At 33.4% G+C, this 24271-nt stretch overlaps 3 protein-coding genes across 4 annotated transcripts in view; 2 read left to right on the top strand and 1 right to left on the bottom strand.

The window, feature by feature from the left end:
* Positions 1-10420, top strand: part of Gbs-70E (Glycogen binding subunit 70E) — a 34637-nt gene extending 24217 nt beyond the window's left edge. The window contains exons 3-5 of one of the 2 annotated variants that reach the window (XM_018503322.1): positions 393-902; positions 1388-1914; positions 8649-10420. In XM_018503322.1, coding sequence (XP_018358824.1) covers positions 393-902; positions 1388-1564 — 687 coding nt within the window. In that variant the 3' untranslated portion in view covers positions 1565-1914; positions 8649-10420. Of the gene's footprint in view, positions 1-392; positions 903-1356; positions 1915-8648 lie in introns of those variants that run through there. The other variant, XM_018503323.1, reaches the window with a different exon arrangement.
* Positions 10421-10854: 434 nt separating this feature from the next.
* LOC108758385 (serine protease snake) lies at positions 10855-15683 on the bottom strand. The gene is made up of 6 exons (XM_018503321.1): positions 15579-15683; positions 14482-14636; positions 13806-13909; positions 13228-13481; positions 12396-12565; positions 10855-12007 (listed from the first exon to the last, which is right to left on the bottom strand). The coding sequence occupies exons 1-6, from the start codon at positions 15652-15654 to the stop codon at positions 11840-11842; spliced, it is 927 nt and encodes a 308-aa protein (XP_018358823.1). The 5' UTR covers positions 15655-15683; the 3' UTR covers positions 10855-11839.
* Positions 15684-18632: 2949 nt separating this feature from the next.
* LOC108758384 (serine protease persephone) lies at positions 18633-23657 on the top strand. Its single transcript, XM_018503320.1, has 6 exons — positions 18633-18828; positions 20031-20282; positions 21410-21677; positions 22172-22437; positions 22885-23051; positions 23329-23657. The coding sequence occupies exons 1-6, from the start codon at positions 18741-18743 to the stop codon at positions 23503-23505; spliced, it is 1218 nt and encodes a 405-aa protein (XP_018358822.1). The 5' UTR covers positions 18633-18740; the 3' UTR covers positions 23506-23657.
* The last annotated feature ends 614 nt before the right edge of the window (positions 23658-24271 follow it).

The raw sequence follows: 24271 nt of genomic DNA, 5'->3' as shown, positions 1-24271 counted from the left end.
GTTAAAACTTTTAATGATATCAAGAATTTCATTAATACAAATAATTCACAATAATTTTCTAATATGTAATAACTTGTGTTTTGTTTCACTATCCAGTCGAAATTATTCATTAATTATATCGTTTGTTTTTATAACGACACAATTCAATAAACAAAATTTTCCAGAAAATGAATTTGAATGTTTTGAATCATTACAATTTTGTGATATATTAATGTGTATGTAATATTAATGTAATGTTAAAATGATAGTTTTTGGGATGTGTCGTTGTTGTAACAAATATGAATGATATTATCATCCAACAGTCGTTTCCATTTAACATTTTCCTTTCTTTTAATTTGTTACGGCATTCTATAATTCTAATATTTCAATATTACATCCGATTTGGCACATAGGTTCGCGTCATGTCAGAACCGAGCAACGTACCACCATTATGGAGCACAGCTTACGTGGCTGGTCTACTCGGCATATCGAAGGATCAGAGTCAAGAAGCGACACAGGATATTACGCCACCGTGGCAGGTGACTTTCCCGCAACCAGCAAGCGACTATCTTGCCTTCCGGCGTAAGCTCGATCAAAATAACGTTAGCCTGGAGAACGTAATCGTGCGCGAGTCCGAGCAGTGCTTGGTGGGCACGGTGAAGGTACGAAATCTGGCTTACGACAAGGAGGTCGTTGTGAGGGCCAGTAGCGACAGCTGGTCTACCCACGAGGACGTGCACTGCACGTACGTAGCACAACCGGGGTCATCGAGTTCCCTCATCCTGTACGACACCTTCCGCTTCCGGCTCACCTTGCCAGTGGCGTCGAACGTCATTGAGTTCTGCGTGAGATATCGTACCGACGGCAGGGAGTCGTGGGACAATAACGAGGGCAAAAACTATCTGGTTAGCAAAAAACAGGAGGTAAGTATTTCAAAAAGATTATTTAAAATCTCTTAATATGTAAAGAATATTAAATATATCCGTGACGTCACTTCTATTTGAAGTCCTTGCGACGTTGCACACTATCCATGACTGACAGTCACTGACATATTTCGTAAAAGTTACGTGATTTTATTTACGGCCGTACATATCCAAAGAATCTTCGGATCTTCATTAAATATTTGCCAAGTAACGACAATCCATGGTTTATTGATTTTCAAAGACATTATTCATGGTTAAATGTTCTCTATAATATACACGCACATTGCGTTCTTTGCGCAGTACCAAATGTTTTTAGATTTTTATTTTATTTTGTTAACGCTCAGAAACTCTGAAACTATACCTCATAAAATTTGTCCTCTCTTTTATGTATAGAAAAATTAGTAGGTCAAATAAATTCGGAATTTTTTTTTTAATTTATTGTAACGATGCGCAGAGAATTGAGACATCTTATACCGATGCTTCAGCCTCGAGTACCAGCCGCACGATGTGATAACAGCCAGACGACGAAATGCGACGGGCTCTCCAACGGAACGAGGAACGGCAGTGTGCCGCAGATCGCGGAAGCTACCAGGTTAAATATGCGTACCTGGAGCGAGTTCGCATCTTGGCAGCACCTGACCAACGATGCGCCCTATTGGTGAATCGACCGGCGATGAGGTCGTGCCCCCTCGTCTCGATATCGAAATCATGTACGAAGCTGTACAAACTCCTCCAGTTTTTCTCACCTCGGCGACTTCGCCGAGACGTAGATCACGCGGGACCACGAGCAGGAGGCATCTCGCGAGGCACGTGAGTCGCCAGGGACGTGGGAACGGAGAGGAATAAACGCGAGGACGTGAGGAGAGAAGCTGTGCGACGATTCTCGAATTGAGAACTCGAATTGAGGAAACAAGAGCGCGCGCGTGCGAGAGAAAGAAACAATCGGCAGAGCAATGATAGCACGGGCAGCGGAGCCGGACGACGCCGAGCGTCGGATAACGCAATCTACACGGTAAGCCCCGATTTTCCCTTTATCTTTTCTTTCGTGTAAGAATACTTCGCCAAGTTTCAACGCTTATTTTCGCAATGGGCGATGGCCTGAAAGAAAAAAGGTGATTTGCGCGATAAAATGCTGCTTAAACGAATCTGCTGAGTAAGCACTAAACGTTCGCGATAGAACTGAAACCCTGCGTAGACACATAATTTTTATAATTAGATTTACGTTACTTGTAAGAACATTTTTATGAATGATACGGAAAGAATAGTGCTGAAGTGTCTAGAAACTTAATTAAATATACATCTGAAAATAATTTTGTTAGTCATTAAAATAATTATGTAGAACGCTTAAACCGAGGCGGTAACCCCACTTAATGTAATCGTGGGACAGAATCCTTGAAATCATTATAAAATTTATATAAAATCTCTATGTATAATCCGATAATTACATATGCAACCACGAGAAATAATTGTATAATATTAAATACAATCGTATATTTCACCAAATTACTTCATAGTAGTGAAAAAAATTATTTGTAATCAGATAAAATCATGTAATCTGTGGGACAATATTTCAGCTAGTGGTTACCCACTCGGGTTACCCACTTAAACATTAACAATTATATAAATAAATTTTAACATTCTAGAAACTAGTTTAGCGTCCGATAATTATTTTAATGATTCGAACAGAATTATTTTTAGATCTGCATTTAGTTGAATTTTTAAGTACTTTAACAAAACCGTTCGTTCTGTATACGCAAAACATTCGTTTTTTAATAATTTTATTAAAATAGAAATTTTTATATTGGACGCGTAAACGTATCAGATTTCGTAGCACGTTTTGTAAATTTGATTCTTCGGCAACTTTCACCGCCATACTCGTTTTAAGCTGAACGGATTTATTCGAGTGCTCGTATCCTTGCTTGAAATAGCAAGTATTTTTATGGGCTGATCCATGCACGTACAAAGTATGAAACGAGAATTATGCAGTTATATACCGATGTATCATACTTAAATTTAATGCAATAAGCAGTAACGTCAGCAAGATGCTGCTTCTTAAGGGATTATAATATTTTTGAATGTTAATGAAGCATATTTCAAGTATGCTCGTGAGTACGTTACTATTTTCAAGTTCAATAAACGTGGAAAAGTGTTTTGACAGGAAAAAACAATAATTAAATAATGGAAAATATTTTTATATTATAATGCAAATAAATAACAATTTATATTAAACTATTATTTAATGTATTGTATTACTTTTACTAACTAAAAAAAAAATTAAAATCTTTATTTTTACAATAAAAACATTTAACTTCTTTTTTCTATCATAAAATAGAAGTTTAATTTGAAATTAAAATATCAGTTTGCTACATATTTTAAAACTGCATATTTTTTTCTTTAAACATAAATTTAAGGACAAAAAATTATTAAAACACAATATATCAACTTGCCATATTTAACTACATTTTTTCTTTTAAACATAAAGTTAAAAAGAAAAAATTATATTAAAACGCGAGAGCTCATTGAACATTACTAAATGAAAACTCATTGCTTCCACTCTCTAAACTTACGACGACTGTTCTATCTATTTATGTACCTCGTCTCGCGCGCGCACAGACGGAATAGTACCACGCTCCCACGAGCTATTATTAACCGGCAAGTGCAACGAGCTTCTTCTTGAGCCGAAAGCTCTACGAAGAACGAAACTTTGATCTCGTCATCGTCTTGGGGTTTCGCAATTGCACTGCGCGATCGATCGAAGCATGATCGCGAAATCGCGAACCTCGTAAAATTTCGAATGGCCTTTCTCGCCGCTCGAACGCTTGAGACTTTCTCTCTATAAATAACGTAGTCGACCGTCGACGGCGTCGTGTGCGAGACAAGCGCGATAACAGGCCCGACCGACGAGGAGAGTCGCGCGACTCTAATCGCCTTAACGAAAGGTTGTTACCACGCAATGACATGGCACACCGATTTCATTCCCTCTCGCATATGTTCGTGCCGCATCTTCTTTCATCTCTCGTTCTTCACTCTCGGTCCGCTTTTGTTTTGTCTCTCCATCGTCGCGTTTATAGATCCATCGCGTCTTGATGCATGCATATAGGCTATAAAAAAACAGAAAAAGATCACGAACTTGAAAATAAAGACTATTTTCTCTAAAGACTATTTCCTCCTTTTCGGCTTGAAAACTATGGAAAATGAAGCGTTTATGCGATCGGCTTGCTGCAATAGATAATAAAATAAGCTAGGAGCACATAAAAAAACATAAGCAATAAGACTTAAGATGCAGTAAAAGAATCGGCCAATCACAGTACAGAATGTAAAATAGTTCTCTACTGTGATTGGCTTTACCGTTTTGCTTACTGCTTACGTCTTACTGCCTTACGTTTTTTTACGTGTTTCTCGCTTTGTTTAGGTTTTGATAAACTTTGATAGTTAATGAATTGGAGTCTTAAACTTAACTTTCGAGACATTCTACAGCAAAATTTGAAATTGTGTAGAAACGCGAAAAAATCTATTTATCGAACCGTATAAAGTAGGTGTGTTACGAATTCGATGGAATCAAGTTGGACGCATCCAATAAGCGAGCCAAGTATTAATCTTTCGATAAATGTTATATAAATAACGCAGAAGTCACGAGTGTGAATGAAGGGGAGACTGGCCTATGTGGTATCGTCGGGGCGATAGCTTTTAATCGCTTTCCTGAAGGAATGTATGTATATTTACGCATACATTCATTCACCCTGTCGGTTTTTTCTTGTGCCGGTAGTGCAAACGTTGCCGGTAGTGCAAACTTACTGCATTTTCTGTCTGAAAGCCGTGTCTCAATTCGTTAACGACATTCCAAACGATACTCCTACTTTCTTATTCGAGGCAAAGGCTGCTCACTGGCCTAACAGTAAAATTACACTAATATATAATTATTATAGTTTCTCACTCAACAATATAAATGTAATATAACATAAATTGTATGTAACAGCTGTTATATTGTTGCGTAGGAAATTATAATATTGATGTTATGTTTATATTGTTGATGTTTATTGGGTTGTAAAGGAGATCGCGTATCATCGTTTGAAAATTTTGAAATTATACAAGGTCTATAATAGGAGACGTAAATCTTAAGTCATAAGAAACTCATAGAGCACAGTTTACATTCCAGCAACATTGCAACGTTCCAGCAATATTGCAATAACGTAGGAAACGTCACAATGTTGCTGCCATCTTCTGTACTGTATGTGGGAATTAACTTTCAATTTTTTAATTAATCGCACAGTCAAATGTGAGAAAAATAATCGACTGTGATTGGTTAATTTCTTACGACATAAGACTTGCGAGTCTTGTTGTAGGCTCCACGTCAACGGCAAGTATTTCGAATCATTTTCACGGGCAAAAAGGAAGCAAAGATGTCCTTGACACACTGCCAATCAGCACGTCGTTTCGTGCACGCTGTTATAAGTATAACAAACAAAACTGATCTTTTCCAAGCTCAATATGTCCTCGACCCTGATCTGTCCAGACCGAGGTACGCGAAATGTACGTGCATCTGAGACAGATTCGTATTCGGTTTGACTCGTTCGACGGCTCTATGCGAGATTTGCGAAACCCGACCCTGGTACGAACGCGTTAACCCACTTCGCTCCGGTGCCGCTAAATCCGTCTATATTTGCCAGCACGATGAGCTTTCCCGCGATGTCGTTTGGCAATGAACGAAACAAGTGGCTTTAATGCTTACATTTTCAGGTATTGTGATGAAAGGAGAGGATCGTATGTAACAAGAAAAAAAGCTATGAAAAATCGCGATTTAAAGAAATGTAATTAGGATCATCGTAATTTACAGATTTGCAAAATTTCATGACTTAGACATTCAACGAATAGTCTCAAATTTTATTTTATAAACGTATTAAGATCCTTGTGTGAACACATATTATGTAATCAATTATGATATTAATTTTTCCATAAATTCTGGAGATCTTAAACATTCACGTATATTTCAGGAATTTTTGGAATAAAATATATCATCTAAAAAATTCATACATACACAAATTTAAATCGGAGATATTTTTAGTTATCTTAAAATTACTAAAATTAATATTAAATTTTATTTTTATTGTAATATATCAATAAAGTTATATTTCTTATGCGAATTCTAAAAGAAATTTCTTATTCTTTGAACACTTTTCCGAGGTAGAATTACTCCAGACACGAAAGATTTAATTCCTCGCGCTTAAGAATTAAGTAAACGCGTTATGTCAATGCGGGAGGTAACCATATTTTAAAAGCACAACGCCGTGGTTTGCCTTGGTATCATTCATTACGTACGTACATATTTATCCGTGAAGATATGTACAGTACGTCTCAAATGCAAAATATTATTCTGGATTTCAATAAATATGAATGAAAATGTTTTCCAAATGGAAATCCGCTTGAAATATTGGAACTCTACATTAGCACTGTATTCTCTCGCCTTTCTCTTTTTACACTATTTGCTATTTTTAACACTTATTAATTTGATTATTATTTCTTATTAGCGTAACACATTATTATATTTAGATATTTCTTTAACGTTTGTTAATTATTGCAATATTAATATATTAACACTTATTATTATGATATATTAATTATATTATTATTACTATGATATATTAATATTTAACATTACCGGGATTTAATTTTTCTTTCCATTGTAAATTAATTTTTCTCTCTCGATTATACTGTTATATATCGTTATTATACTCCTTATTTGTGAAGAGTATCTGGCACCGCTCGACAACATCCGGCAGTACAAGTACAATTTTTTGATGCCAAACAATCCGATGGCCTCTTAACCCTCAGATGTACGATGCAATTATCACCTCGTTTGAAAGTTTTATACACGACGCAATTACATATTGCTCTCGAGTACAACACGATAAATATAAACCAGAATATAATTTCTCGGTAACCCGATATCGCTGCAGTTGCATGTGCGCGATAAGAGGAGCTGCAGGAATAACTTTAATCCTTGAAGTGCATCAGAGGGTTGAACTCTCGCGAGCGAACTTTCCTTATCTGTACGTTTCTCAACATTGAGACAGTTTAGCAATGAATTGTATCTCCGGTGCGGAGGAAGTGCGCGACTTCTGAGATATCCTGTAGACATTATTCGAGGCGTGGTTGCGAGAAGTAGTGGCGCAGGATCGTGTACACCGTGCGTCCGTGCCGCACCGCGGTCACGCCGTATGGTACCACGCCTTGGTGATCACCGAGAGCGAAAGAGAGAGAGAGAGAGTGAGCGAGAGAGGGAGGGAGAGAGAGAAAGAAAACGAAAAAAAAAAAGCTTAGAGACGTCTAGACGCGTGGGACGGACCGGGGTAATCTCGACTTCTCGACAACCTCGAGCGGTTGGGGCTCGCTTGCTTGCTTGCTTGCTCGCACGGTGTTTGCATGCGTTCCCGTATATGTAATACATACCTACGTGCGCGACACATGCATTCCGTGTTGTCGGGAAAAAGGCAGCCGTCTTAATTGCTGAGCATTGTTAACCGCCCCTGGAAATCTCAGCCGGTGGTCGCCGAGACCTCTCCGACGCGTTTCAATTCCATCGCCGAGACCAAAAGCGCTTTTAATCATATTTGAACCAGTCTATGCCTCTTAATCATATTCGAACTAGTCTGTGCCAACGAAAGGAAAAAGAACATTAAGTTTTTTTACAACGTCTTCTTAGTAATTATACCTCGCCGTTTATATTATATAAATTAGAAAGAGTATCTCTAACGTGTGTCAAATTAAACTAGTGATTAGTTTTTGAAACTGGGTTAAAACTCGATGCAACGACATGCTATGCATTTTAAATGTAGATTGATTGGATTTACCACGGCTTGTAATATATCATTAATCCACTATTTTCTATTTTCATAATTGCAGAATTTTCATCATGCAAATTCTTAAAACTGTTGCGTTTTTAATTGATCGTATCTCATTGCGTCCAGAAGATGATATATAGAATTAAGTGCTTAAATCCTGTTTGCTATATATAGTACATTGAAAAAAGTCTGGTAATAATGAAGCCTAGATGATACTCAGTAAATACAATGTTACATGTAACGTAAATGTAACATGCAATATCAGCTCAACACAGGGTATTATATTACAGTTATCTTGTTGAGTTACTAGAAATTTGGAAAAATAGTTTTAATTACATGTACGGTTATAATATTAAGTTAAAAAATTAAAATAATTAAAACAAATTAAATTTTTCTAAATATTATCTTATATTTCTATTTATCTATTACCAAATGGTTACTTTTATTATGTTTAGTATCTTTACTAAGTATTGTATCGACATACGTAAAGAATAATTCTGTTAAGGTATCTGAAAATTTTGTTGGATATAGATCTGAAAATAATTTTGGGACTATCAAAACAATTATATTAAAAATAAAAAAATTATTAGCAATGCTGCAAACAGTTTTTTCATTCTAGCAATCAATTTGAGTATCCTAGATTAATTATTTTGATGATCTAACAAAATTATTTTCAAATATATATCTAGCTAAATTTTTAGATGCTTCAGCAAAATTGTACTTTCCGTGTGTGTATGCTAAACAAAATACACTTAGTAACTATTACCAGACTTTTTCCGCAGTATATTCTACTACAATTATTATTTTGTTGCAATTATACTTAATGCACATTTTCGATTCTTATGTTTATGTTATATATTATTCAAATCAGTCGAAGTTGTCTTATCATATATCATTACTGTTACAGGTTTTAGCATCCGCGTCATTGTAAGACCGGTTCATGAAAATCATTCAACGTCTGCCTTCAGCTATAACATCAGTGACCACGCTCGCCAATGCGGACATCATCGTCGCATATTATCTTCTCAAACGTTCTCTTCTTCCTCCTCCGTTTCTTCATTCCTGGGATTTTCGGCCCGCCTGTGAACAGGAGTCCGTCTTGAGCTTCCACCCTCGACTTGATCCAAATCTCGCTGGTCTCGTCATATCGGCCAATGTTATAGTTCTGTAAGCGCTTTCTCCATTTCTTCCTTCGTACACTTCTTCCTCTTTCTCTTCTTCTCTTCTCTTTTTCTATCTTTCATTTCTTCCTCTCGGCACTGTCAATACTATCTTCTCTGCGAAACACAAATCATCGCCCGAGTGTGTCAATTATTTTTTACGAGCATAACGGGAGATAGGAAACGCGCGTAGGTCTCGTGAGGTAACTAGCATTGCGAGATTACTGCACAAAATATTGTATTGCAATGTGCCTTAGAGTGCCTTAAGGAATTATAGAGGTTTGTCTCATAATGCTCAGCGTCGCCCAAGCAATGTAAGCTCATAAAACGATCCTTGCAAGCGTCTTTCTACATTCTTTAAGCCTATATTATTGCGTTATTTGAACAAACAATCGTATCATCGTTATCGAGTCGTCGAAAAATTTTATTATTAACAACTTAAGCGAGAAACATAAGGCAGGTACCGTTCGTAGTCGATGTGAATTAGTAGGAAACGACGAGATGATAACTGTTAACGGCATGTTTATTTTGCGACCGATGCTATATGCCGTTTCTTTTATAGTTCCTCTTTCGACACGTACCGTTTCATTCGATTAGAGAGCAATAAATCATAGCTTCGCACGGTGGACACGAAATTTTGACGGTCGTTACACCGCACTTTTAGAATATCCGAATCGAGAAGATAAACGATACCAGATATATCTTGTGAAATGTTGAACTACTAATTTAAAGCGCAACTATATCTATATGTATTTTAACTACCTTTGGCTTTCACTTTTCACAAAGAATTTTTTAACGAAGATTTATGTCTTATATACATGTATATACAGAGTTGAGCGTATACGTGATACATGTATGTACACACGCGTTTTGCGAACCATCTGCTTGCTTGAATCAACGCGTTTAAGCAAGTAGAGTTTCAAAATAAATAGAACAAGCGAATGAACTGCGATAATAGCGAATGAGCCTATCGACGTACATCTCGATTACGTCGTATACAAATGAACGCTGAAATATACGCAATCGGCTATTAATTCGTGAATATATGTAAAAAGAAACTCTATGATAAATGTGAATATGAGTTGAATTATCATATGCTTGATATTTTCTTCTGAGGTGACTTTGTAAAAAGCTTGCGTATTGTTTTGATTGTTGAGACGTCAGTTTTATTCAGGTATTCACGAGCTAGTAGTCAGCGCGATTGCAAATGCTCGCGTCGAAATAGCAACAACGGAGTGGAGTATGAATGCTTGTGAACTCATGAATCTTTCGATACTTTTTGGCATCAAGCATTTCTTGCCGATCAATTCTTATCTCGTATCTGGTGGGCTTCTACATATGGAGCATCCTATAGAGTTTCTTTGAAGTCACTTCTAACTCTAGCTCTTCCAGCACGTTCAAAACGCTGCCACTTCAATGTCTGTACTTCTTCAAGCCTCTCGTTTGAAATTAAATGCATGTCTCTCTAGCTACTGTGTGGCTTAGCACGCACGGAAATACAATGCCACCCGCATTGTTAAACGAAAGCAATATTCGAATGCTCAGCGACCTGAGTTTTGCTTTCAGGAAACGAAAGGCCAACCGGAGGCGGCACTGCTTTCGCGGTGAATGAGAGAGTGCTTTAAGTTGCAGAATTGTTGAAAAGAAACGTCGGCATGACTACGAGAAATGGCTAGACTCCACCCGGTGATTTGCAGACGCCATTCTACGCGTCCTGCATCGGGCTTTGATAGCAGCACTGTAAACGGAACTGCTTTCTCTGCTCGTAGGGATTCTTCGCAGTTCTATTCTTCAAAGTAGATAACGATTGATATTCCACTTTCGTTACGCTTTCTCAGCGAGATAGACTTTTAACATCAAATCTTTCAATAAACGAACCAATATTATTTCTATTTTCTACTATTTCTTTTGTTATCTTTCCTTTCCTTTTCTTTCTATTTCATCTTTCTTTATCTCTTCTTTGATTCTCCTCTCGTTCTTTTATCTTCTTTGTTTCTTTCTTCTCTTCATCTTTCAATGCAGCGAATTAAAAGAAGCTGCGAACAAATCTACCGGAAAAACGTAGAATGATTGGTAGTTCTGTTGCGAAGAAGCCAGTTTGTGCACCGGTACTGCTGCTCCAGTTCGAGTTCGTGTCTGTTCGTCGAATATCAGTCGTTAGTCAATATAACGAGACCTCACGCTAGCGTGTGTATGTACATATATACGCGTTATTTCCTTTCGAGAGCCGTAAGACTGATAACTTAAATCACGTACATAATGTAAATAATATACGTACTCATTAAGGATTTTAATTGCATCTCGATGGAAATTTTAAGCATCTCTTATCTTACTGGACGATTACCGAGATATTTCTTCTAATAAGTAGATCACGTCTCTGTAGATTTTTTTATCGTGTTATAAGTCCTCGTTCTCTTTTCCGTATTTTTACTAGCCACTTGTAATATTTAATAATTTTATGTGTGTATCTTCCAATATATACCTACTAGACTTACTATAACACCTATTAAAGTTAATGTTACGGCATTGTTTTACCATCTTTTATCCGAATTGTGTGGGTTGAATATTATTCTATTTTTACAGAGCGTATTAGTCATTATATATTGTATACATTTTATCATTGTTGGTTGTTATTAATTAGGATGTACTACCTGAGTAAAAATACATAATTTGCATATGTTCATTACACTGGATCGTACGTATATACATACATTTGGGTACCACATTGTAAATATACCAATAAATATTATCTCTTTTGCAATAAAAATTATAGTAATGATTATAATATGACGATGTTGTCTGTTATTATTTATTCTAACTATTCTTCAATTCTCATTTTACCTCGATAACTTTATATAATTATTCTTCACTATTTATTGAAATCGTTGGAATTAAATTTGAGAATCGCCGTTTATTGATACGCTTTTGTACATGATTTTTACGGCCAAACAATATTCTCAATCCAATCAAGATAAGAACTAACTCTGGTATATATCGCGGGCGATGATTTAAAGGCACAAAACTTGCCGAAGCTTGTCACACCAACGATGCTGTACATGCAATAAGGTTCCGCAAGAATTCTTTGCAATGGACCGCCACTGTCACCCTACAAATATGCCAAATTAGACTCTATTCCAATCTTTTCTCAATTCTTTAAACATAGGATCTTTAAAATACATGATTATATTTAATAGTAAGAATATTACTGATATTTTTTAGAAGTAAAATTTATCACATTTAGTTAATTTAAATATGTGTATTTATTCTTTACTTATAATGCTTAATGTATATATCTGCTGATATCTTTAAAATTACACATATAAATTTCTTTAGTCTCTAAATTAAAATTGAGAACTTCGAAAGTTGAAATGTTCAAAAATAAGTAAAGAAGTTGATGTATAATAAAATCCTTAATCTGAGGAATATGAAATGTATTTTCAAAACTTTATTTTAAAAAATAAAAAATTTTTTAATAATTTTAAACAATTTTTCACCTGACAAGTGTCTTTGCCGCCTTCCATTATGCCGGCGCAAAGTAAGCTCGATATTAAACCATCGGGTAGCCGCCGAGTACCAATATCCTCAGCGTAAGTCTTTTTACATTCATCTTCGGAAATGTAGTTCAACTGGACTTTCATCAATTCGTTGCTACCAATACTGGATTCTGAACAATATCTCACATTATATCTCTTAATATGTCAAAAAAGAATATAAATAATGATATAAAATACTATTATTATATTAAATTTAACATAAACATGAAAATTAAAATAATAATAAAAATAGTTTCGTCGTTCTAAGAATAAAGCAAATATAAGTAGAATGCTAATATGAAGCTCTGTGATTGTTGATGCGTAAATAATATATTTATAAGGCGATAAGGTGAACGTTTCTGGATTTCAATTCTCCTCAATGCGGAAGTCAAATACAAACTAGTTTGATCCAGAGTTGTAACGTTTGCTGTTAACTTTATTGGTAAGTATATTTCAATTGTTTGCGAATCTTATCGGTTTATATATTATTTACGCATCAATAACCGTGAAGGTTCATATAGACATTTTACTTATATTTGCATCATAAAAAGTTTAAGTCTAATCTATAATTAGTTCTTTACTTCCTGTTTCTTGCCTATTACCGCTTTTTACCTTTTGCTCTTTTTGCCTCTTTTTCTGTTTTTTCTCTATGTCGCTCGAGAAAAATTGACAAACTTCAAACAAGACAATAAGAAATATGATTATCGATAAAACAATCGCAAAAAAGCAAGAAGTAAAACGCTAGAAACAGGAACCAAAGACCACATTGTAGATTAGACTTTAAAATACTGACCGTAGGATGTTTTCCCAAATCCAGAGGCGATAGCACTTTTTCCTGGTAGCTGAGATTCTATTTCGAGGCAGGCGGGTCTCACTCGAGGATTCAAGTCAAATGGTTGTGTAAGCTTGAGCAATGCTATATCATGGTATGTGGCCGAAAATTTGTAATCCGGATATTTAATTCTTTCCGCGACGTCCCTTTCCTGCATAGCATCGCCAGGACTTAACAGATCAATTAAGCCGACTCGCACTTTACTTGCGGGACCCCTAAGAAACGTGTAGATGTAATTTAGTAACAGGGTACAGTAGAGTTTTTTCGTCCATTTTTCGTGATAATGTTCATATTTCCGAGCAGCACATATTGAATATTTAAAGATTGTGCTTGTGTTCTCAAAGAGCAATCATGATTGTAAAGTTTTAAGCACGTTACTGCAAAGAGATATTGTTTGTTGTCGTGAATATTTGTATTACTTTAAAGTTGAAACTGACCGAATAATCCCGCCCTAATATAAGTTTCTATTTGATATCCAAAATTGATGATAGTGTAGTAATGATGTAAGTGCGAAGAAATAATTGTAGCAAAATTGTTACTTGTCCGGGGATTCCATACAGTGCGCCGCTGTCAGAATAAAATTGTCGGAGATGATGCTTCCTCCGCATTGCCAGGACACATCTTTGCCATAACCAATCACTGCCTACGATATGGAAAATACTGCTCTGTTAATTACTTTGATGATTAAAATGTTACATGGAAATCTATATTGTATTATTACAAGGAATTTTCCAAACGACACGTTTTTCGCATATAAAAGCGAATGCTGTGCAACATGTGACAATAAATAAGCAAAAATTATTAAACAAATATTAGTTTATTTAATAAAAATATAATAAAATTTAATATTTGTGCAATTATTATTTTCTATTTTTAAAAATTATAGGGACATGCAAAAGTATATTTTAGTAAAGTGTATTTAAAAAATATTTTGTATTATATATTTTATATTTTTAAATTATATATTTTCCTGCATATATTTATAAATACTTCAATTTTATGTAAATATGAATTTTATATTACATTGTTTACGTAACAGTCATATTAGTGACAATTATATTAATATCATTTTCTATTAAATAATTGAAATGTAGAAAATAACTTTCATTGCCTATAAATGTTTATGCTTATATGTTTGTCACAACATTCGACAACATTATATATAATTCTTAATTATTTTGCAGATTGTAGCGATAAATACATATTTGCTCTCACCATATGCGGAAATTCCGCATGTTTCGCTTGGATTCCGCCGATGATTAGAGGTGTCTCGACAACGGCGCAGCGGGAGACTTTATTCGAGCCGGCATTGATACGTAAAGTCGGCGAGTTCTCCGTTTCGTAAACCAGATCGGCGTATTCCTTACATTCTACGAAGAAGCGGGGATTATGCAAATTGAGGATTATGCAGATCATAGCGGAAAATGCGTGGGAAATGATGCAAACGACGATTTATGGTGCAATTACGATGTGAGGGAATTATGGGAATACATGGAAATTACTTTTGTTACTCTTTTATACGCGTAATTCTTTTTCTACAAAGTGCGTAGCTCATTAATTTACTATTGCACGTCATGATTACTTAATGCATCTCTTACGAAACGCGCATCTATTTGTATGTTGAGCTAAACAAATTATACACGCTTCTTGTAATCACAAAGCACAACTCGCATAATGAAGAATAGTTCTAAATACAGCTTGATATCGATTTAATAAACATTACACATTTTCACAGAAATAAATTTGTGATGCAAATTGTGTGATAATGACTATCTACGATTACTGTTTTGAAATGTTTTTTGTGGTTGGCCAATTAGTTCATTTTTATCTTCTAATTGGTTAATCAAATGCTTTGAAGCATTTACAGTATCAAGTAAACTGCAGCCTAATTAGAGTTGATTTTCCAGTAACAAAGGTTTTATGAAAGATTTTATGAAAGATCGATTTTGATACCTAATGAAAAATTTAAGATGAAATTAAAGACTTTACGATTATATTAAATTATGGAGATTTGTAACATGAAAACTAAACAAATAATTATAAGTCTCTAAATTAAGTATTGTTCTTATTTTTTAGTAACTTTTAGGAGTTTAATTTAAACAAATATTAATTTAATTTGTAATTAGTCGCTACAATATTAAAAATTATAAAGTTGCCATGATTTTAGTTCAATTTCTATCCATAAAAAATTAATTTTAAATTTGGCAAGAAAATAAGATACATTGAAATGATGATATATGTGCGTACATTCGAAATAAACAATTCTTCGAATCCGATCGCGGATATAACGAAGCAGATAGGCTATCACTAACTTTCTTCACTTTTTCGCGCCGCGGAATTCCTAAGTAAAATTGTGACGAACAACACGATCGTAAGCTCTCGGTGCATATTGTAAATCCAATACACGGCGTACCGACACTTTCTTCGAACAAAGGCCTTAATAGCAAATTCTCGCTTTAAAAACAACGGATAATGCGTAACGAAGTGCATGCGGATTGCCCGATAAAGTCGTTTATTAACGATTGGTGATCCGTGAATCGAAGTATCATTAATGATATTAGCAGAACTACAAGCAATGACGTATCCGCTGAATTCTTCCTCGTGCATTTCATAAAATGTTTGCGTCTGCTTCCAATAAGTAGGTACTGTACCTTAATAATCAGTTATTTCATAGAAAAACTGCGTTGTGTTCTGATTTAACCGCATATCATTACTCATACGTACGATAAAAAAAAATCTTTTTTTACACATAACACACACATCAATTAAACTAAACGTTAACTTAAATTTCAGATTTAACAAAAGATGTTTTAAATACTTAAATGTATGAATCTCATAACAATTTTTTTATAGCTATTAAAATAGATTATTATTTGTAGTAGTTATTTTCAATATTGTATTTGCAACGTTGATAAATAAATCTTCAATTAACTTTTATAAAATAAAGATTTGTTTTATAAAATAAAAATTTTTCTATAAAAAATAAAGAATAAAAGTTGTAAAATTTTGTTTATCACGTATTAGCCTGAGACATAATTTGTAAGAATTTTGCTAAGAATGGTATACCTTCCTATTTTTTTAATTCAAAAACTATTTCATTATTATTACTCAAACACACTACATCCTTCTGTATTATTACACATCCTAGAATGCGTAGGACATAAATTTTGTACATTTGACACTTTACTTCATTCATAAAGATATTTCTCTTTCATACAGATGCATATTTTTTGCGAAACCATTAATTTATTTATCTTAGAATAATTAATGTATTACTAAACTTATGCTAATTGTATATTACCGTATCAATTTCTTACAAATAACATTTAAAAAATGCTACATCCCTGGATGTGTACACGTGTTTCGTTCTTAATGAAACTGGCCTTATCAAACCCATCGGGCCTTTGGCAGCGTCATAACGTCGATCATGATGGATCGAATCGGATTTGTTCCATGTATTAAGTTCGATGTTTGACGTATCGAAAAATATCTAATCATCATTAGATTTCTAATAGCTTAGTAATATGTAACCCATAAACGAAATAGTGATACCATAAATTATATTAATCATAATAAGATCTAAGAAAGCTCTGAAAAGAAATCACAAAAATACCCAAAAAATCTGCAATCTACTCTTACGTTATAAATGAATCGTTTTGCGCCTGTTATCTGTAAAGTAAATCAGACTGTTATCCTTGAACTTTGCATCAAGATTTCTTTAAGAAAGTTACATTTTCATTATCTTTACATTTACTTCAAGTGAGTTAACATAGTATTTCCTATTGAATGAATACGATAAGAAAATCGTCGTAATATAATAAAAATGCAGAATAATAATTAAGAGATAAATATGACTAACACAGATACAATTCTAGGATTCTAATATCAATCTACTTTGCGCATCATATTAATGAGAAATCAAATATTTGCTTTTGTTTTCTTTGCATTTATTCTAACGAAATTTTCAGTTTTCTTTGTGTTACATAAAAAACAAGATAATATGTCATATGATACATATGATACATTTGTATAAAATATTGTATTGAGAAAAAAAAGAATTGTTCATTTGGCAAAATTAATTTAATTTGTTTTTATTTTTTTCGACGAAAAACATATTATATTTTACTTAAATACATGCATCCTCTAACAAGAAAGACGAAGATGAACTAAATTAAATTAGTTTATATCTTTACCTTTTTTGTTAGAGCATGTATTTAAATTAAATTTTTTTCTCATTATATAAGGTGTGGAAAAAATGATGTTATAATAGTAATATTAAATCTACAATTTGAAACAATCTTGTTAATTTAACAGCATATTAATGAACAAGTACTCGTTTTATTAAAATAAGAATATATTGAGTAAATAAGATTACTTTCAACTAAATTAGTGCTATTAATACAATATTATTTTTTCATATTCAAACAAAAAGGCTTAAGTTCTTTTATTTCAAGAAAAGTATAAATATTTCAAGTATAAATCAACAGATTCAAATAAGGAGCGGCTTTTGTGAGAAATTGTTACATGCATGAATGCACAAAATCATATATGTACATTGCATTATTCATTGGATATCTATGGAATTAATGAGCCTAGTCAATGTTCCCGTTAAATTAAAATGTCGAAGTATAATGTAGGCACAAGGAGAGAATTTTCTTTTAAAACTTACCCTGAAAATATGGTAGTTGTAATACAATACAATATTTTAAAGATTTTTACCATACACTTCAGTAAAATTGATCAAACTTATTTTATACTTTATTGTAGTTTTATTAACCTTCTGAGGACCGGCATGTTTTTGATCGACTTTTTTATTTTAAGGGCTAGAACTTTTTTGTCAATGTCATGGGGTTGAGTGACAAAAAAGATGGCGCCACTGTCGAGTCTCTAAAGGGGCTTCCGGTCTTCTACAGATTATTGAATGAGAGAGATTTACATTAAAATTCTTCGAAATACACAATGTTGTCCCACGATTGTCATATTTTCAAGATAAATTCTAAGAAACTTCTCTCCGTGCAGAGATAATTTTTTAGTATCGTTTTTCGTGACGACAGCAGCATGATAATAATTCGCGTGAAACATTTGCACATTGAAAATGGAAATTACAGAAATTACAGCGATTTCAATCGAAGTCACATAAGAATTACGGAGGTTTCGATTCCTGTTACAGATCGCTTGCGGCACGCGACAACTGATTGCCTCTTAATCATCCATCGTTAGATCGTTTTGCTGAGATCTTCCTCGAAGGCAAATGGAATCATACGTACGATCGACTGATTTATCAAGAAATACATCACGAGAATGACCTCGTGGTTCATCACCACCACTGGGAGAACGAGCGATCGAGTGGGGATCGGGAAAAACTGAAACGTATGGGACAAACGTGTTAGACAAGGTATATCTTCCATCGCCAACGAGTCTTCGGGATCAGACGAGAAAACAGCGTGATCAAGGCTGACCAAGGCTGACCGAGGATGCCAGTGAGCGTGTCGATCGCCTCATCGTTATTATTATTGGTGTTGGTTTCGATCCTGTCATCGACACATGGAATGCACGTCGGAGGTGAGTATTAGTCGCACTTCGCTAAAAATACGGGAACGAATATATCGAGTGCATTCTTTTCGGTGAATGGAAAAGTCTTCCGAACCACGTGTTGTATACTAAACAAAATCTATTGTACAGCAATATGTTTCTTTGATGTAGCTCTCTGATTATAAATGATTATACATTTAATACACAATTATAAATGCATTATTTGGTTTTGTGTAATTTCTTTACTTTTAATTTTGCATGCAGAAAAAGAAATAATTACTTGATAATTACGCGTCAGGCACCAACAATTAGTTTTGTGTTTATTCGTGTAATATACTCTGTCGTACAATTTAGTATTCGACATAATGATTTAATGACAATTACAAAGCTTGTAGAAATACCTCTGACATTGAAAAAGAAGCCTGAATAAATTTTTAATTTATTATAGTAGATAAATCTATCGCAATGACCTTGTTAACAAGAAAGATCAATCAATTTTGTATCTCATTGATTTATATATCCTCAAATAAAAAAAACTTATCATAAAATCAAAATAATATCAAATGGCTTTAAAATAATTAAAAGTCACTTTTCAAATTATAAAGATTCATTTTAATATTATTTTGACATTATCGTGATTTGTTGTTCTGCTTAGATCAGCCTCAATTCTTTTTAGATTCATGAAAAACATGTGGCACGAAATAAAATCTTAAATTATACTTGAAATAAATTTATGAAATGCCTTTCAATTAGTGTACGTAATTTGTTATATTTATATGTATATTTACTAAAATCTCTGAATATTATAAAAACTACAAAGTTGTTAAAGTTGTATAATTAACATTAACTTTTTCGTCGTATCATTTTCCGATATGTAAATGGTACAAACGTTTTATGGAGTTGCAAGAACTTTTTCATAATTTTGCTCCTTGGGAGTATAAAATAAAACGTCTTCATTGTGAATCTGGTCAATCTTAATTGAAAAATAGTCTAAATGTGAATGCTATACAAACGTGACTGTCGTAACAATTTAACACTATTATGTTTAACAATCAATTTCCAAATTGATAAATTCAAAGTGGTGACAATAAAATTGTTAATATCTAACGGCTACATAATTCTCAAATTGTCTGATTTGATGATAAGCATAGGAATAAAATTGTCTGATTGTCTGATTAGCAAAAATTTGTAATACAAATTTGTAATTAATGTATCTTTTATATAATTTTCAGAGTCATGCACGATCGACAATTCACCAGGTGATTGCAAGTCTTTACGTGACTGTCCAAAAGTATATGAGGAATTGTTAGCAGGCAAAATACCTAGTTACACCTGCGGATTTTTAGGTATCGAACCAATAGTATGTTGCCCAAAAATAAACCCTATAATCACTCAACCAACGCCAACGCAGGGAACTACTGAACTAACAAATACAATGCGACCTCCGAAATTAAATGAATCAAGGGGATCTGTAGCACGAGCAAGTAAGAAAAAATTTCTTTTTAACCTATTCTTTAATTAAAGATAAAGAACACGCTATAACAACATCAACATTCGTTGAAACTAGCGTGCAATTTGGCCCATACTTCTATCTCTTCAGAAGAATTCTTTACGTAAACATACAATACGGTTTCTTAAGTATACACAAACAGCTTCTAGCAATGATGAACAGGTTTATTAGAGTTAAATTACAGCAATATAGACATTTTCAGCAAAGTTGAATGGAAAATGAGATTCCTGATCCCTTACTAAGGATCTTTATTTAGATTGATAATGTCAGAAGCGGGAAACCATATAATAAAAATTCTTACAAAACATATTAAAATGGAAATACTTTTTAATAGCACAATATTTGCTTTTACGATACATTTGTAAAATGTGTCGAATAATTGAGAACAAGAAGTACAGTTATAATGATAAGATAGCCATTAATTTTTATTTTAGAATGCTGTAAAAACACTCTTAGTCAATTTCTTCAATTTTCTGAGCATAAGATAGATGAAAGGTGCAATTATCATTTTATTTTGTAATAAAAATCTTATTTATTTTGTAGTAAAAATCGTATTTATTTTCGATAATTATATTTATTTTCTGTTTTATTTTCTAACTAGGCAATTAATTCAATTTTAAATTATCATTATTTATTCATTACCGGCACATAAAAGAAATTTTCGGTATATTTTATAATTCTATTTTCTATCAATTGCAAATATTATTTTATTAAAAAAGAATTACATTTTTTAATATAGTTTGTAGAATTTTCTTTGTGTGTTTTTCTCGTTTCTGACGTCACAATTCAACTGATAACTGCAGTAATAAGCAAAAGCATTAAAATATTTTTTTCTTCTTTTACACTGGCTTGATATTAAAAAAATATATCACACACACCACACATACACAAAATCTCGCACGTAAACACTTCTACGAAATTATATATACATATAAAATAAACATAGACATAAATTCGACTCATATCGAGATCTTAAACAGCAAGATAAAAACATGATTTGTCAAATAAGAAGATTAATTAAGATGATAGGATTAGTTAGAATGTGAATTCAACTCTCGAGTTTTATTACGTTCTGTTAAATTAATATTTTCTTTTCTTCAGAATGCGCGGAAAACGCGGAGGCTGTTTTCGGTTTCATGTTGCCACCTACACCTACATTGAATCGGAAACCTCTCAACATATCACTATGCGCCCTGAAAACACGCAAACTGATCGTCGGTGGCAAGAAAGCCGAAGCGAAAGAATTTCCCCACATGGCGGCCGTTGGTTTCGACGGTCCTGATGATAAAATCTTATGGGTTTGCGGCGGTACCTTAATTTCCAAGAAAATTGTTTTGACAGCAGCGCACTGTCTTTGGACAGCAGACTGGTAAATTTTGACGGTTTTGCCTTTCTTCATCTTTCATCTAATACTTACAAAATCGATGAATAAAATAACCAAAATTACTTTTACAATATTCTAAAACAAAAATTAATAGCTTTCTTATCATTTTATAACTGTAATTCTTGTTCTCAACCATAAATTTTGATTGATTTGAAATCTATATTAGTAAATAAATACTAAACGTAAACATATATTATTTGATTTAAGTGTTACACTTTCCTTTTTGAATAAATATTTATTTACAATTTAAAAAATGTTTACTTAGTGCTATTCAAGAAAATATTATTTAGATTTAGAAAATTCTTTTTTCAGTGTAAAAGGTCTCTTGAAAAGCTCAAGTTTATTCTATCTCTCTCATTGTTGGAAATTTAAAAAAGTTGTTTTTTTTGCTCCATTAACTTATTCATTTATTAACTAACGCATTTCGGCAAGTGTTAATAAATAATTATTATAATAAATTTTATTTACACTTCAAAAAGGGGAAACGCAAAATGGGTGCGGCTCGGTGATCTGAATCTCGTGCAGTCTAATGACGATGCGAAGCCGCAGACCATCGCAATAAAGGAAAGGATAAGACATCCCAACTATAAACGTCCGTCGGAATATCATGACATAGCTATACTGCGTCTGGCGAGAGATGCTGTCTACGATGCACATGTCAGACCGGCATGTCTTCCAGTTGATTGGCCTGACGTGGGCCAAAATGATAAGGCAGTTGCCACAGGATGGGGTCTAGTCGATTGGGGTAAGATCGTAAATATATAATCGTAAGTATATAATGATTAGAATGGACTCTCTATATTTAAAATAATAATGAGCAAATTTCAAGGTTAATGAGAGTCAGCGTCTCTCATTAGTCTTGAAATTTATTTATTATTATTATTACCCAAGGAGAACAAGAAAGTCAAAATAATGTCAATTTGACGTCATATTGACGAATTTATGTCATTTTTTGGTCATGATAAAAATCTTCAATACGTCAATATGATGTCAAATTGACATTATTTTGACTTTTTTGTTCTCCTTGGGTAAAGAGAGGAACCTAGCTGTCAATTTGTCAAAACTAAGTTACTAAAATTAATTACTATAAGGCTTGTATAAAAATATAATGTGACCTTATTATAAAAAAGAAAATATTTTTATATGTACATATGCATAAAAAATTAATAAGTGCACATCACTTATTCTTCAGCTGATGACCAAGGTTCGGATAATCTACTGAAGGTAACACTCCGTTTGGTCCCTCACGAGAATTGCAACGCGAGTTTCTTTGACGGCGGCAGTTCCGTGGAGCTCGCATTAGGGGTCGTCAATGAATGGCAAATATGTGCGGGAGAAGTCGGGAAAGATACTTGCCAGGTAATATACATTTGCACCTAGAAAGTTTTCATTCCCTTCCGCGAATAAAAATTTTATTTTAATGCGAGCTTCTTAGAATAGTTTTTATAACTATTATTATTAGTTAATCCAATCATGCCACAACTTACGTTTGCTCCTTTCCAGCTCTCATTTCTCTAATGAGAGATCAAAAACTCAATTAGCTTTAAACGAAAAAAAAAGACATTGCTTATTGTATATCGTTTTTATAACAAAAACATTTAGAGGCAAAGTAATCGAATAAAATTGTTTATTCAAGGGTGACAGCGGAGGACCACTTGCCGTTTTTAACACGGACCATCAATGCATGTACACCATAATTGGAGTTACCAGTCTCGGACGACTTTGTGGCAGCATCATACCTGGCGTGTATACCCGAGTCTATCATTACGTTCCTTGGATAGAGAGAACCGCGTGGCCGGAATATTTTAATTAAAATATCTCATTACATCTTTAATTTAAATGTATCTATTATTTTAGTATTAAATACATTTTGCAGGACTTAGAGAATAATATATTCGCTTCCATTCGTATTAATCTCCCTTTTTACTATCACTATGTTGATGATATTGTTTTTGCTGCACCAAATATAGATACATATTTAAAAAATTTAAGATTTAATTCTTATCTCATGAAAAAAATAAAATTTACAGTAGAGATGAATACGAATAATAGCATAAATTTTTTATATGTTAAATTGATGGTCGACGATGGAAAAAATATATATATTAATATTTATAAAAAACCAACTAAAAAAAGTTTTGGAAGAGATGTTTAAATTTCCAATCAAATCATCCTATGAAACATAAAAAGAGTATCATTATTGTTAAGGGCTCCTTAATATAATTTTATTCCTTTCGCATCCTTGCTTCTATTAAAATTTAGAAATTATTTTTTTAACTATAAACATGCCTAATAAGAATGATGAATTCACTAAATATTTTTTACGGTTTTCCATACATGAAAACCATCTTCGAAAAAGTGGCCTTTATGCTTTTTATTTTTTGATTGTTTTTTATTCAAGACCACATTAATTACTTCATTTGTTTCAGTACATTCCTTTTTATACGACGCAACAATTCATTCATTTCTAATGTAAACTTATATTGAAAATCCGATCTTACTAGTATACAGGGTCCATCTTGTTTAAGATAAAAATATTTCAGAAGTTGCTGAGTTACTAGGAGAAAAGATAACCTTGG

This window comes from Trachymyrmex cornetzi, unplaced genomic scaffold (assembly GCF_001594075.2).
Source record: "Trachymyrmex cornetzi isolate Tcor2-1 unplaced genomic scaffold, Tcor1.1 scaffold156, whole genome shotgun sequence".
NCBI classification, from domain to species: domain Eukaryota; kingdom Metazoa; phylum Arthropoda; class Insecta; order Hymenoptera; family Formicidae; genus Trachymyrmex; species Trachymyrmex cornetzi.
Note: the sequence above shows the minus strand (reverse complement) of the source record. Positions and strands in the feature narration are given on the sequence as shown.

Coding starts and splice junctions, on each gene's coding strand:
- LOC108758385 (XM_018503321.1), bottom strand. CDS start 15,654: ATGCACCGAGAGCTTACGATCGTGTTGTTCGTCACAATTTTACTTAGG. Junction 13,910..14,481: donor ATGCGGAATTTCCGCATATG/GTGAGAGCAAAT, acceptor TCCATATCGTAG/GCAGTGATTGGTTATGGCAA. Junction 12,566..13,227: donor ATTTGGGAAAACATCCTACG/GTCAGTATTTTA, acceptor GATATTGTTCAG/AATCCAGTATTGGTAGCAAC.
- LOC108758384 (XM_018503320.1), top strand. CDS start 18,741: ATGCCAGTGAGCGTGTCGATCGCCTCATCGTTATTATTATTGGTGTTG. Junction 21,678..22,171: donor TGTCTTTGGACAGCAGACTG/GTAAATTTTGAC, acceptor CACTTCAAAAAG/GGGAAACGCAAAATGGGTGC. Junction 22,438..22,884: donor ATGGGGTCTAGTCGATTGGG/GTAAGATCGTAA, acceptor CTTATTCTTCAG/CTGATGACCAAGGTTCGGAT.